This window comes from Hippocampus guttulatus, chromosome 11, assembly GCF_054856545.1.
Source record: "Hippocampus guttulatus isolate MCC_2025c chromosome 11, RoL_Hgut_1.0, whole genome shotgun sequence".
NCBI classification, from domain to species: Eukaryota; Metazoa; Chordata; class Actinopteri; order Syngnathiformes; family Syngnathidae; genus Hippocampus; species Hippocampus guttulatus.
Window position 1 is genome coordinate 17,441,674 of NC_141271.1, and position 12,419 is coordinate 17,454,092.

Below are 12,419 nucleotides of genomic sequence, written 5' to 3' on the forward strand. Positions count from 1 at the left end.
GAGAGCCAAATCAGAATCCGCACATATTTATTGTAAATATGTATCATAGTATCTGAATAATTTCAACACAGAAAAATGCAGGAGAATTAGAGGAGTTGGTTGATTATCGGTACATGTGAATCCTGTTTACATACAATCAGATCGTATTGCAACATCTACCATATATAAGAAAAATATGAAACATAGATATCAAATAAGAAAGAAATCCAGCATATGTGAGCGGTAAAAAAAAGGAGTGTACATTCATTCTAAATTCCACTTTATATTGAAATTCAGTTGACCTGATCATCAAATGCATTATTCCTCCTGCGGACCTCCCCAAAGCCGTCACCCTCTGCTCCATCTGAGAGTTGAGACAGGGCCGGACCCACTTTTGTGTCATCCTCACCGCCCCCGTTGGAATGCAGAGTATGCAAGGTCTGGTCACTCGGCCGTTTCCAAGACTGTCGAGTGGCAATCCAAAGGATTAGTCCTCCAAAAAGCACGAGAAGGAGTCCCAGAACGTTGACAAATATTGCCTCAGGGGGCGAATCCTTATATTTTGGGTTGGTTCTAGGAGGAGAAAATAAAACAAAATTAGACTTGTTTATGCACACCTTATACAAATTAATTGTGATTTTAAATACCTTAGTAAACCTGTTTTTTTTTGTGGTACTTACAGGGCAAATATAAGTTTCTCAGTGATACCCATGAGTGCCGCTGCTATAACGGAGGTGAAGATGAATAGGCCACTGTAGACATGAACGGGCATAAGGGCTGCTCTCCAGGACATGGGCGCAAATGGCAGCAAATACAGGCTGACCCCGAGAACCAGCTGCATAAAAAAAACATATCCATGTTTTAATCATACAAAAAAAATGAAATTAAAAAAAAATACACACCTGGAGACAATAGAGTATTACAGCTGCCAGGCCCACCCAGCTGTGCAGACTGTACATATTGGGGATTTTGGCAGCGTTGTGATAGTCAAAAACCGCCACTGTAGCAACAACAGCAAAAATGAAGGCCACCAAGTTCAAGCTTGCGTGGATAAATTTCATGGTAAGTTTGCTGTACTTCCAGCTCCATGGGAGTCTGTACACGATGATGGCTGGAAGAGAGAATGATTGTCATTTGATCAAAGTGTTTCATATTTATTCATATAAAAGAACAAAAAAAAAAGGATCTGTTTGTATTGCAGATGCAGTTATGTATGACATGTAAAGTTTTGACCCGAGGTAGGTGCTTCCAAGATGCAAATATTTTGTGTAAAAGGCGCTGCTTACTCTTTGACAAGACAGAGTATTGACAAGTAGAGCCATCCAGTTTGACGGCATATGTTAGCATTTGTTGAACATTCGGAATGTTGATTAGTTCAGGGTCACATGTGCATAGGGTACATATTGACAGAAGGGATTTTCTTTTCAAGGAGACGCACTCGTGTTCTCATGATGTGTAAAATGTCTATACATTTCTTTTATTTCTGTGTAACTCGATGTAAGCGAGACATAAACCTGAAAAGGTTTGTTTTTTTCTTCTTCTTTCTGCCTACATTCTTGCTGCTGGAGGCTGTACATTTCCCCAGTGTGAGACTAATAAATGATATCTTATCTTATCTTATCTTATCTTGATATCAGTGGGGAAAAACAGTCTGCAAATTTCTGTGTAAGTTGATGGACGATAATGATGGGAAAAAGAAACAAAAGAGAAAACCTGCTTTGAATAATGGCATTGTAATGGTATTTTTCTTTAATTAAATAGGTGAAACAGAAATCAGAAATTAGACAGCTAAGGGGGAAAAACTGATTTAATTTTAAGATCATATCGTTCAGCCCACCCATATTGTCAATTTAGCATGTAAAAACGGAAAGACTATTACAGGCACCTCGTCGCTGTTTTTATGTTTGGCCAAAGAGCTGTCATATATAAAAATATTCTTGTGGTATCTTGGTGCCAAGGAGCTATGTTCAAGTAATTTGAGGAACCTCATTTAGTTCTCTGCCACCATCTTGTGGAATTTTTAGGCAATCGTAAGCCTTTTTAATGGAGAACAAAACACTGTATCATCTTTGCAAAGGTATTTATTTGCTCTTATATTGGGGAGAAAAAAATACAACATTAGCAGATTAACCCTGTTGCATTTATCAGTGAGTTCTGCTCAAATATAATTATCTCTCATCTCCAGGCCAACTTGAAAAGAGAGTTAAGAACTGCAGTATTTCAAATTGCATGACGTTTCACGTTCTGACGAAACACTGCGCTCAATCGAAAGTGAAGGTTATCGCGTAGTATTGAGCCGACGCGATCATTTCAGCGTTTCGTCCACAAACACGTTCGAAAACATCGCAGCGCTGCACGCGCGATGACTTGCGTGCTCAAAACTTAAAGTTGATCATCCACGACAGTATGACTTGTGTCATAACATGAAGCTGCCCAGAGAAGTTTAAAAAAAAAAAAGGAAAACTCCCACCCAACTCACCCAGACCCTGCAGGATGATAAACCCGCACACGTTCAACACCGGATGCCAGTTGAATTCCGCCAGTCCTCCGTCCCACGCCAGACCCCGTTGATAGTAAAGGACCCATCTTAACACGAAAATGATAGCGATCACACCCACAACACCGGCGGACGACAAGGTGACCAGAAACTGTTTGTAGTTCTCCATCGTGCTTTCGTATCTCTGTAGCAGGTCTGGTCCAAGGGAAGACGGCGATGAAGGGTTCCAGTCTGTTGTGGACAGACTCGAGATCACGTGACACACAGCTACGCAAAATTCTCAGAGGAGGGGCGTTTTGTAACTTTGCAGCTTACAAAACTCGCTCTATTTACTTTGTGTATCCCATTCCGTAACCCATTCTGCCACTTAGTTATGACACAACTCTCTTTAAAAACAAAACTGCAGCATAAAACAATGTTCTTGTCATTCTTCAATTATCAAGAACTCTGCTCGAGTTTGGGGTAACACTTGTTAAAAGAGTTCAATAAATTGTTCCACATTACAAGTGGAAAAGTAAGCGTTCTGAAACGGGGGTCCACAAACCTGAGCTTGAACTTCTGTGAAATAATTCGCAATCAAATAAGTATAATTTAACGGAGGGGACAGCCCGGACATCCACCTGAGGTAGCATCCACGTTGAGGCATTAAAAAAAAAAAAAAAAAAGGCGATGAAAATTTGATGTTTTGTTACCCTGCACGAATATTGCCTATTTTGTAGAAGGATTATTCGTTTTTTGAAAGGGGGGGGGGGGGGGGCATCAAGTTAGTGTTTTTTCAAGCATGCGTCTTATTATCATCTTCGGCTGCTTCGCTGGGTTCGGCTCAGAGTAGGTCCCCACAAAACCCGGGAAACATTCCAGTGACTGTGTGACTGTGACTCACCCGGATGTGGTGAAAGCATCAACGTAGTCATCTTCCCGATGAACAAAATGAGTATCCGGCGTACCGTCATATTTTGCGTTAACAGATTGCCTAACATTGTTTTGGGGGGTGGCCATGTATGTACGCAAGCATATTTATTGGGCGGATCGCAATATGGCAACAGCATAACAACGTGATTTATTTTTATTTTTATTTAAACAAAAATTCCAAATGAGTCCAAACGTACTAAACATTGCACAATGTAACAAACTCTAACAAACTAAAAACTAAAAGCAGCCGACATTCACCGTTGGTCCTGTCTGGTGGCAGTTTTGAGCTTGTAAATGTGGCAGCAGACGTTGGTGTTCTTTTGTTCAATATGAACAATCGTGTCCTTGTCAAAGATCAGGTCATGTCGGTAAGTCTGCAATCAAAGATGAAAAGTTCACCTCGGCACATCGACGCGCCTTGTGCGCCCCATAGTTCCTCACCTCATCCCACGGTTCCAACAGTTCAACAGTCTTCAGTAACCGTCCACTCTGGTTGTCATGCAGTCGGACCTGAGCTTTCCCCTCCCCATCTGCACCGTCGGTGACCACCACGGCCAAAAGGTCCAGTTCGTCCTCATATATGACTGTACGGAAAGTCTGAAACATTTGTATTGATCTATTTAGATGTTTCTGTCAACACGATTCATTTCTCGGTAGCACGTGGCTGACTGACTTCAGAAACCAGTTATGTGCCTCAGAGGCACACCGATGAATCCTGTGACTTTAAAGAGGAAGCCAACACCAATGTGTTTTCCTCACTGTGTTTTATGCACCTTCAATAGTCGAAAGACAGCATTCTGATTCTTACTGCGTTTGTGGAATGCAAATTATTTTACCGGGAGCAATTTTTAGCCGGCTCAGGGGGCGGCCATTTTGCCACTTTTGGTCGACTGAGAATGACATCAGAGTTGCTCAGGCCCCCAGGTAACAACCGAGCACGCCTCACGTGGTTTCTGAAGCTGAGCCAGGATTGCTTGTCGGGGGCTCATCATGAAGGAGTTTGGCGAAAACAACAGATGGTGCGATTGTTCGTAAAAGCAACCCCCCCCCCCCCCCAAAACGGCTCTCGATTGGCCTTAGTGTGGAGATCATAAAAGTATTTTCATACCTCCTGATCAGGGTCATCATCGAGCTGCTGCAATCTTCTTTTCACCGTGCGGCCTGAAGAGGTGACAGTGACTTGCGAGGTAGACTGCGGTCGGTATATACAGTACATAAAAAAAAATATATTTTATTGAAAACTGGATCATTAATGAATTAAAAAACATTCATCCATAGCAAAGGAAAACACTTGCGATGTTGTTCCGATGAGTTGCCATCGAGAAATCTTCTACTACCTTTGATGGCAAGCCGCTGTTCAACTCACCAAGGATTTTAAGAACGCTGGGAAGATAAAAAAAAAAAAACAACAAAGTTCAATTTCCAACTTTATGACAATGTCAATCAAAATGATGATTCATAATTTACAGTCGTCTGCTTGCGTTAAGATCTCGTGTATAATAATAATGTTGAGACACATGTTTCTTTCTACTACTCACTTAATGGTCCTGGGCCCCGCATGAATGATTCTTCCCGAGTCATCAGGGTGGAAGAAAATGGCATCGCTCTCGAGAGAGTAACAGCTCATATTCTGTATTCCATTAATAGCCTAAATTGATTTTAAAAGACAAAAAAAAAAAAAAAAAGGTCTTTTAGCTCGGGCACCTTTCGATGTGTAGATCAAGGGCTAAAACTACTCAAGAAGGTATCCGGAGCGAGTATTGATGGAAAGAAGTTGAACGAGAGCAGCTTTTCAGAAGAGGCCGACGACGACTGTCAAAAACAACTGTGCCCCTCGCTCCGCGCTCAGGCTGACAATTTCCCTCGAACCAATTCACCAGTGGTTTCGTGTTATAGTACAATCAATACGCAGACCCCGAGAAGCGAAATGTTGAAAACTGAAATTTGTACAAAACGTATTCAAAAGTCGACAATTTTCTGGATACCATGGTGCCGTCTTTGAGCGAGCGGAAGTGGTGAGTCCCCTGGTGGCGTTTTTGTGGCGGCGTGTGAATGTAATGCCAAGGAAAGCCTCCAATCTGCACTCCGTTACTGGAGCAGGACACCTCAAAAAGCACAGGAGGGCAATCTATGTAATCAGAGTCCCAAAAAAAACAAAAACAAAAAAAAACCTCATCAGTAAAAAGTCCGATTTCACGGCCAAGAATCGACATCAAATCAATATCACAAACTGTATTACGCTTACCTGTAATGTGGATATTTACCGGAATGCCAAATGGAGCGTCTCCCACCGTTTTGCCGCTGAGAAGTGAACTTGGTTTCCCAAGCGTTAATTTCTCCACCAGGTACTGTAAAACAAAACGCTTAGTTGATGTTCGAAATTTGGACCACAAAGAAAATGCACTTTTCTCCAAAATAAATAAATACTATAACTAATGATACTAGCCTAATAGCATTAAGTGCCAAAGTCATTTTTTTAAACTTTGCCGGAAAACAAGAAAGTTAAAAATGACGGCACCGACCGTTGTTCTTATCCCGAAGACAAAAAAAGGAGGCATTTATTCGAATTGAGGCAAATTATGTATTCTCGAGGATGCGGCAGCAGCAAAAGAAATCACTGAGGCAGTGCGTCCATATAGAGAAAATGATATTATTTGAATACATTTGGTCATTCCATCATTAACTCATTCACTCCCAAAGACGTTTTTATACGTCTTTTCAGACTTGGTCCAGAATTGGCTGGTACTGAATGAGTTAAGTATGACATGGAGCTTACGCACCTTTTGCACAATGTGCTCAAAGCTAAACAGCTTCATTGCCTTCCTGCTGTAGGATACGGCCAAGACGCCCTGAGATAAATCAACGTCAATAATGCCGTTCCCGAACACCTGCAAGATTTAAATGGATATCTTCATCCACCACACCCCTGCTATTCAAAACATGTGACAGGATCAAATATACAAACCTGTTTGTTGACTTCCATCATGCCCACAATTTGTAAGGGGAAAACTTGGAATATGATCAGATGCATCACTGTATTCTGGGTGATACCAGCCTGGCAAAAAGAAAAAGAAAATTGCGGTGAATCACTCCGAGCTTGATTTAATTTGGTGATTATGGCACTTTTGTTTCAGATGATGACTAAACACCTGATGAAATTTGAGGAGATCAAACTTTTTCACTCCTTTAATATATTTAAGGATTTCTACTTGGCAGTAGTGCAGAACCGACCTACAGATTACAAGGAGGCATTTTTGCCTTGTCAAAACAGTCAAATTAGGTAATTGAGGTCATTTTTACCTGCCGTGATAAGGATGTGCCTTTGTTTTGAACTGATTTGACATAAAATATCTCTTGAGAAACATCCCAGCTTAGGTACCTTTAGAAAAACCAAAATAAAAAAAGAATAGCAACATGAACCACAGATACTTTGTTGAGTAAAAAAAGAAGAAACCCCTGGAACTCAAGGCTAAATGTTTTCCATCAACCTGAATGTGTGTTTTGAAGAGAGAAAAACTCTCTCCAGCTCCTGTCCCGTTGACTCTGATAAGCGGTACAACCAATTATTGGCTGTCAAAAACAGCAGACTGGACTTGTGATCAGAAGCAGACGCTAACGTGGTTTCCTGCCAAAAAAAAAAAAAAACGGATTCACACTTGCAGTCAAAATAAACGTGTCGCTAGAACAACGGAATGTTTGTGGGATCCACTTACAAGTGGGCTCTGGCACAGCAAGGTATCTTCAAATTTATCCACTTTGGATCGTTTAGGCAAATCGTAGAGAGCGTGAGGCTCGGAATGAACGCTGAAAAGTTCACAAGAAAGTTAAAATACTTAAAAGTTAAACACTTTCGGTGAATCATCTGTAGATGATAACGTACTCGGAATACTATACGAAGTCATGAAAGGATCATTCATTTGTACTCACCAACTGTAACACTTCAGGTAATTCTCCAGGTAGATTTTACCGTTTTCATACAATATTGTGGATTTAGAGGTCTTGCTCCACACTTTACAGAAATCCCTATGATCCTGAATTATGACATTATGAATTAGGAATTAAACATGAATAGAAACCCCAGCTACCTTGCAGTAATACAGTATTTTTCTTTCCTCCATTACCTCTAAAAGGATGCCTCTTAGGACCTTCGTATTGAGCCTCGTTAGAGTCCCACCATCTCTGATACCTCGTCCTCTCCAGCTCAACACCTCAGCAGCATTTACGTTCCGTTTTTTTCTCCAGTAATGGGCCATCATCTGGCAGCATTTCTCTCCACCTCCCGACAACGTATCTGCAAGAAAACAAGAAACAATTTAATAGACCTATAGCACCAATTTCATTTTGCGTTGAACCCCTCGAAAGCAATGAACACAACAAGCACACATTATGAACACTCATTGGACACCTAATTGTGTCATTTGAGCTGGCAATCCAAAAAAATGTAATCTGTTCATTTTTAACCACTTAAATACATCAGGTGTTGTTCAAGTTTACTTTCTTCTCAGCTTGACAGTTCTGAAAATGAACAAGTATACATATTCCTGGACAGTCTGTGTACTTTTTTTAAAATCAAGCATTCAATTTTATGTCCTGTTTTTATATAATATCTTGTTTACTAATTTTTACATTGTATTTTCTTATTGTCTGTACAGTGTCCTTGGGTGGCATGAAAGGCGCTTTTAAATAAAATGCATTATTATTATTATTATTATTATAATTTTCAGTTTGTTGGCACAATGCACAGCTTTTATGAAATTGTTATAACTTAGGCAACGTCAGGCTGAGGCTAGTACTGTACAAGTGCACAGTTTTTCTAGAATTGAGCCAGCAGAGGGCGCTCCATTTAAATGTTAATTTTCTCCATGGTCTGGAGACGATATTGTATCTATTTATAATAATAATAATAAGACAATAATCCACACTCTTGGGAAATTTTGTTAAATGTACAATACCACAAACAAAAAGAATACTACGGGGAAACCGCTCAGGGATATGCCCTAAAACTATACATGACAAAAATACACAAATATGGAAAAAAGGAAAATTAAGAATACGTCTTCAGGATATGATTTGTTTTCACTGCGTATCTATTCACCAAAATAACTGAGGTGGTATAAAATGAACATGGTATTTTCGATAAAACAAAAGAAGTTATCCAGAAAAAAAAAAGTATTTTCAAAACGTAGCTGACTGCTACGCGCACAGATGCATTACGTCATAATCCGTCGACACACAAGAGGCTAATTCTCCGGTTGCCTGCTACTCCGCACTACAGCCAAACTGGGTGATTGCGGTCTTGTTTGTTGGTTTGATAACTCATAACCGATTTTGTTTTGATGATCCTTCGTCTGCACATACTCTTCTCGGATCGCAAATACATTTACATTGAATTGGCGACGTTAGCTAAAGAGGCATCAGACTGAATCGAGTTGAGCTCATTCAAAATGCTTTCTATTCCATTTATTACCCCTAGACTAGCAAGAGAAATGAGGAACACAAGCGACTATAAAAGTACACTTGGTGACGTATATGTTTTTACCGTAGTAGCGTTGGACGAATGTTTTGTTTACTGTGCCTTCTTGGTCCTGTTTTGGAATCTGGTCGTCTTCCTTCAATGTCAAACGGAGACTCAACAACGTTTAGTCTCACTACTGACCTCACTTGGAAGGAGTGTAACAGCATAAATCAAGAACTGACATCATTCACACTTGCTCAAATATCTATTAACCTATATTTACGGTATATATTATCAAAACGGGAAATGTATATAATTGTCAGTAGAAAAATAATTCTTACTTTTGCACGTCAAGACCTCAACCGTGGTTGACTTTTTCTTTGTCTCCTTCAAGTTGTTTCGCCATCATAAAAATAAACACTCAAGTTAAGTGTTTATTTTTTACAGATACCTGAAAAACAACATAAGTACAGTAGAAAAGCATTTGCACTTTCCACCGCTGCACATAAGACACTATTAGAGTGCGAATTATTTTGCGGGAAAATATGTACTTTCAACTAACATTCCTGTGTTTTTGCAGTACAAATGCATCAATTTCAGAGCCTCTGTTTTGCCACACTGGAGAAAGTCTTTCGCAGAGTATCTACACGATTGAAGAGCACAGAAAGAAGACCCTCAGCTCCACTGGGTTCGAGAATGTTGACCAACCCGGATGACATTTTTAAGCACAATATGTGGTCAGTAGTTTTTTTGGACCATTATGAGCCAACATCCTAAAATTGTACCTTTATATGTATCCTATTAAGGAAATGTGATTGAAGTCTAACCTTTAAATTCAATGTATATATATATTTAATACGTGAAATGTGTTTTCCTTCAAAAGTGTACAGTAGTTGTGTAATTCTTAATGTTTAGGGATCATGTGCATTGGACAGAAGCGGACAAAGATAATGCACAGTTGAAAGCTGCCGAAAACTCCAAAGTGCACATTCCGTCAGGGGAACAAGGCAAGAATTTGTATTTGTATCGAAAATCACATTTCAACGCCATTACCTTGCAAATTAATTTTTAAAAAAAATCCCTTATCCACAGGCAAATTTGATACAGAAGCTCGCCACTACTGGGAAAGATTTTATGAGCTACACAAGGGTAAATTCTTCAAAGATCGCAAGTGGCTGCTCTTGGAATTCCCAGAACTACTTCCGTCAGATTCTAAAAGCCAAGACAGTGGCTTTGACGGGGAAAAGAATGCCAGACGGCAGGAACTCCACAGACGCACACACTTTGACTCTTCCTCAAACCATCGGCGCCTGTGTCAAGATGCACAACTGGAAACAAATGAAGCCGCTCTGCGGGTTTCTTACCCTGGACAACACTCTTCTTTCAGGATATTGGAGGTTTTTCTAAATATAATTTTGTGAATATGGGATAAACGGTTATGATAACTGATGGATTGATATACAGTATATTTTTGGGGTTGGTTTTATGTCAGCACGGTATTTACCGTCACATATTTTGTAGGCTCGAGCTAACCCACTACGGATAAGCAGTGTCCAAAATGTGATGTTTTTACAGCCAAGCATACAAGTTAAATTAATGAGTCAAATAGGATTCATTTTTATTAAATTTGCCGTCCGCGCTTTGTGTAACTTACCGTCTAACTTTGCAGGTTGGATGTGGTGTTGGCAACAGTGTATTTCCAATTATTAATAATATCAGGTAAGTGTCACGTGAAATAATACTTCACTCTGCATTGCTTTAACCTCTTCACAAGGTTTTGTGTATGAAATATGTAATCTCATATTTGATTTGTTGTTAGCATTATTTTTTGTTCTCTAATTAACCTTTCATTTTGTCCATAGGGAAAACGGCGCATTTTTATACTGTTGTGACTTCTCCCCATGTGCTATTCAGCTGTTGAAGGTAAGAAGACTGTTTGCATTTACATGCAGCATTACATTTTGCAGTATATTCTTGGGTCGTAAAAATGTCAGCATTCCCCCATCAGATGCAGTACAACAATTCTTCATCGACATTAGTGTTGATTTTGAATCCCAGCGATGTTGTCCCCCCGCTCAGAGCCATCCAGACTTCGACCACTCGGTGTGCCATGCGTTTGTGCACGATGTTTGTGAAGAAGAGGGCTCTCTTCCCTTTCCGCCACAGAGTCTGGATGTTATTCTTGCCGTTTTTGTGCTCTCCTCCATTCATCCAGACAGGTGGGTGAAGTTTACTGCAAAAACACAGTTGAGGCTATTGGTGAACCTGTCGATGGAGTTTCCTGTGGTGTGTTTCGTTTGACAGTAACTTTTAACTGTCATTAAGCCATCACAAGACAGCGTTCCTTTTGCTGTGCATAGAGTGTAGGTAACGTTGCGGTCAGTGAAGTGACATTAAATGAGATTTCATCAACAGGATGCAAGGGGTGGTTAATAGGCTAGCATCCTATCTGAAATTTGGAGGGATTTTCCTTTTTCGGGATTATGGGAGATACGACTTCTCTCAACTCAGGTTTAAGAAGGGTGAGTCGTGGATTTGTTGGACACACTTTTGACAGTCTCCTTTTTATAGCGTCTTGTGTGGATGTAGTCTATTAATAGGTTTCATCTTTTCACAATCAGGTCGGTGCTTGTCAGACAATTTCTACGTACGAGGAGATGGAACGTGTGCTTATTTTTTCACAAAAGGTTTGTATATAAAACTACAATAACGCGGTTCAAATGACTGCACTGCAGCCCAGTTTGACCTGGTTTCATCTCCACAGACGAAGTTCACGGTTTATTTTCCAATGCTGGATTGGAGGAAGTACAGAATCTGGAGGATCGACGAATTCAAGTTAACAGAGGGAAAAAGGTTTCAATGCACCGGGTGTGGATGCAGAGCAAATATAGGAAATCGCATCCACTTTGACCCCGTTAACACATGGGCCATGCACTTGTGTGTGTGTGTGTGTGTTTTTTTAAAATGTGTGTACAAATACTGTATGCCCTTTGGACTTTTTACTTCTGACATTCATTGTTTTTATACTTTGTACTTTTCATCTGTGTGTGTGTGTGTTTGTAGTACATTTTGATATCACACATGTCAAATTCAGTTCTGTAGTGTTTATTTTATGAGTAAAATGAAGAAGTGCATTTTATTGTATAGTGAGTGTACCATCCATGAGATTTCAAATCACGCCACTGGTGCAAAATATACTTAGCTGGAAATTGCAACTCATTGGTGAAGAAATGCCAACAGGTGCGGTATGCTTCCACCTTGACGGCCAAAAAAAAAGTTCATAAAAAGATATGGAAAAGCTGAAGCACTCTGTGACAGATGAGTTTATTGCCCAACGCGTATCAATTTAAAAGAGTGTTCATCGGGGCTAATAATCTATTCTCGACAGTTGTTTTTTTTGGACCAATATATTTACAGTTGAGCCCTGGAGCGAAAATCCGTTATAATTGATTCCCATTGAAATTGCACAGCTTGTCTATTTTGCCAATGAAGTAACATTTATATTTGGGGGGAATGAGTGTTAACTTTATTTGTGGTTGTTGAAACAAAAAAAAAAAAGAACTTGAATTTTTGCAC

At 39.9% G+C, this 12,419-nt stretch overlaps 3 protein-coding genes across 8 annotated transcripts; 1 reads left to right on the plus strand and 2 right to left on the minus strand.

The window, feature by feature from the left end:
* Positions 1 to 10: 10 nt before the first annotated feature.
* On the minus strand, positions 11 to 2,736 carry cybrd1 (cytochrome b reductase 1). The gene is made up of 4 exons (XM_086124592.1): positions 2,459 to 2,736; positions 882 to 1,090; positions 660 to 814; positions 11 to 552 (listed from the first exon to the last, which is right to left on the minus strand). The coding sequence occupies exons 1-4, from the start codon at positions 2,643 to 2,645 to the stop codon at positions 273 to 275; spliced, it is 831 nt and encodes a 276-aa protein (XP_085980718.1). The 5' UTR covers positions 2,646 to 2,736; the 3' UTR covers positions 11 to 272.
* Positions 2,737 to 3,505: 769 nt separating this feature from the next.
* On the minus strand, positions 3,506 to 9,005 carry dcaf17 (ddb1 and cul4 associated factor 17). Of its 4 annotated transcripts, none has more exons than XM_086124374.1 (15): positions 8,928 to 9,005; positions 7,510 to 7,679; positions 7,316 to 7,419; positions 7,102 to 7,192; positions 6,877 to 7,013; positions 6,689 to 6,767; positions 6,354 to 6,443; positions 6,169 to 6,276; positions 5,634 to 5,736; positions 5,374 to 5,516; positions 4,927 to 5,036; positions 4,684 to 4,771; positions 4,497 to 4,580; positions 3,830 to 3,972; positions 3,506 to 3,762 (listed from the first exon to the last, which is right to left on the minus strand). In XM_086124374.1, the coding sequence occupies exons 2-14, from the start codon at positions 7,642 to 7,644 to the stop codon at positions 3,862 to 3,864; spliced, it is 1,383 nt and encodes a 460-aa protein (XP_085980500.1). In that variant the 5' UTR covers positions 7,645 to 7,679; positions 8,928 to 9,005; the 3' UTR covers positions 3,506 to 3,762; positions 3,830 to 3,861. The 4 variants fall into 4 exon arrangements, with proteins under 4 accessions (XP_085980500.1, XP_085980499.1, XP_085980502.1 ...); XM_086124373.1 differs by having other exon boundaries at positions 3,830 to 3,985; XM_086124376.1 differs by lacking the exon at positions 3,506 to 3,762 and having other exon boundaries at positions 4,680 to 4,771.
* Positions 8,602 to 11,977, plus strand: mettl8 (methyltransferase 8, methylcytidine). Of its 3 annotated transcripts, none has more exons than XM_086124377.1 (10): positions 8,602 to 8,672; positions 9,424 to 9,580; positions 9,759 to 9,850; positions 9,936 to 10,240; positions 10,513 to 10,562; positions 10,706 to 10,766; positions 10,902 to 11,062; positions 11,259 to 11,365; positions 11,465 to 11,530; positions 11,608 to 11,977. In XM_086124377.1, the coding sequence occupies exons 2-10, from the start codon at positions 9,429 to 9,431 to the stop codon at positions 11,751 to 11,753; spliced, it is 1,140 nt and encodes a 379-aa protein (XP_085980503.1). In that variant the 5' UTR covers positions 8,602 to 8,672; positions 9,424 to 9,428; the 3' UTR covers positions 11,754 to 11,977. The 3 variants fall into 3 exon arrangements, 2 of the variants coding, with proteins under 2 accessions (XP_085980503.1, XP_085980504.1); XM_086124378.1 differs by having other exon boundaries at positions 10,923 to 11,062; XR_015102340.1 differs by lacking the exon at positions 11,608 to 11,977 and having other exon boundaries at positions 10,852 to 11,062.
* The last annotated feature ends 442 nt before the right edge of the window (positions 11,978 to 12,419 follow it).

Excerpts from the sequence above, each read along its gene's own strand:
- cybrd1 (XM_086124592.1), bottom strand. The coding sequence starts at position 2,645 with ATGGAGAACTACAAACAGTTTCTGGTCACCTTGTCGTCCGCCGGTGTT. Across the intron at positions 815-881 it reads TAATACTCTATTGTCTCCAG|CTGGTTCTCGGGGTCAGCCT; the intron begins GTGTGTATTTTT and ends TTTTTTATGCAG. Across the intron at positions 553-659 it reads GAGAAACTTATATTTGCCCT|AACCAACCCAAAATATAAGG; the intron begins GTAAGTACCACA and ends TTCTCCTCCTAG.
- dcaf17 (XM_086124373.1), bottom strand. The coding sequence starts at position 7,644 with ATGATGGCCCATTACTGGAGAAAAAAACGGAACGTAAATGCTGCTGAG. Across the intron at positions 7,420-7,509 it reads TAAGAGGCATCCTTTTAGAG|GATCATAGGGATTTCTGTAA; the intron begins GTAATGGAGGAA and ends GTCATAATTCAG. Across the intron at positions 5,737-6,168 it reads TTGAGCACATTGTGCAAAAG|TACCTGGTGGAGAAATTAAC; the intron begins GTGCGTAAGCTC and ends TTTGTTTTACAG.
- mettl8 (XM_086124377.1), top strand. The coding sequence starts at position 9,429 with ATGCATCAATTTCAGAGCCTCTGTTTTGCCACACTGGAGAAAGTCTTT. Across the intron at positions 10,563-10,705 it reads CCAATTATTAATAATATCAG|GGAAAACGGCGCATTTTTAT; the intron begins GTAAGTGTCACG and ends TTTTGTCCATAG. Across the intron at positions 11,063-11,258 it reads TCCTCCATTCATCCAGACAG|GATGCAAGGGGTGGTTAATA; the intron begins GTGGGTGAAGTT and ends TTTCATCAACAG.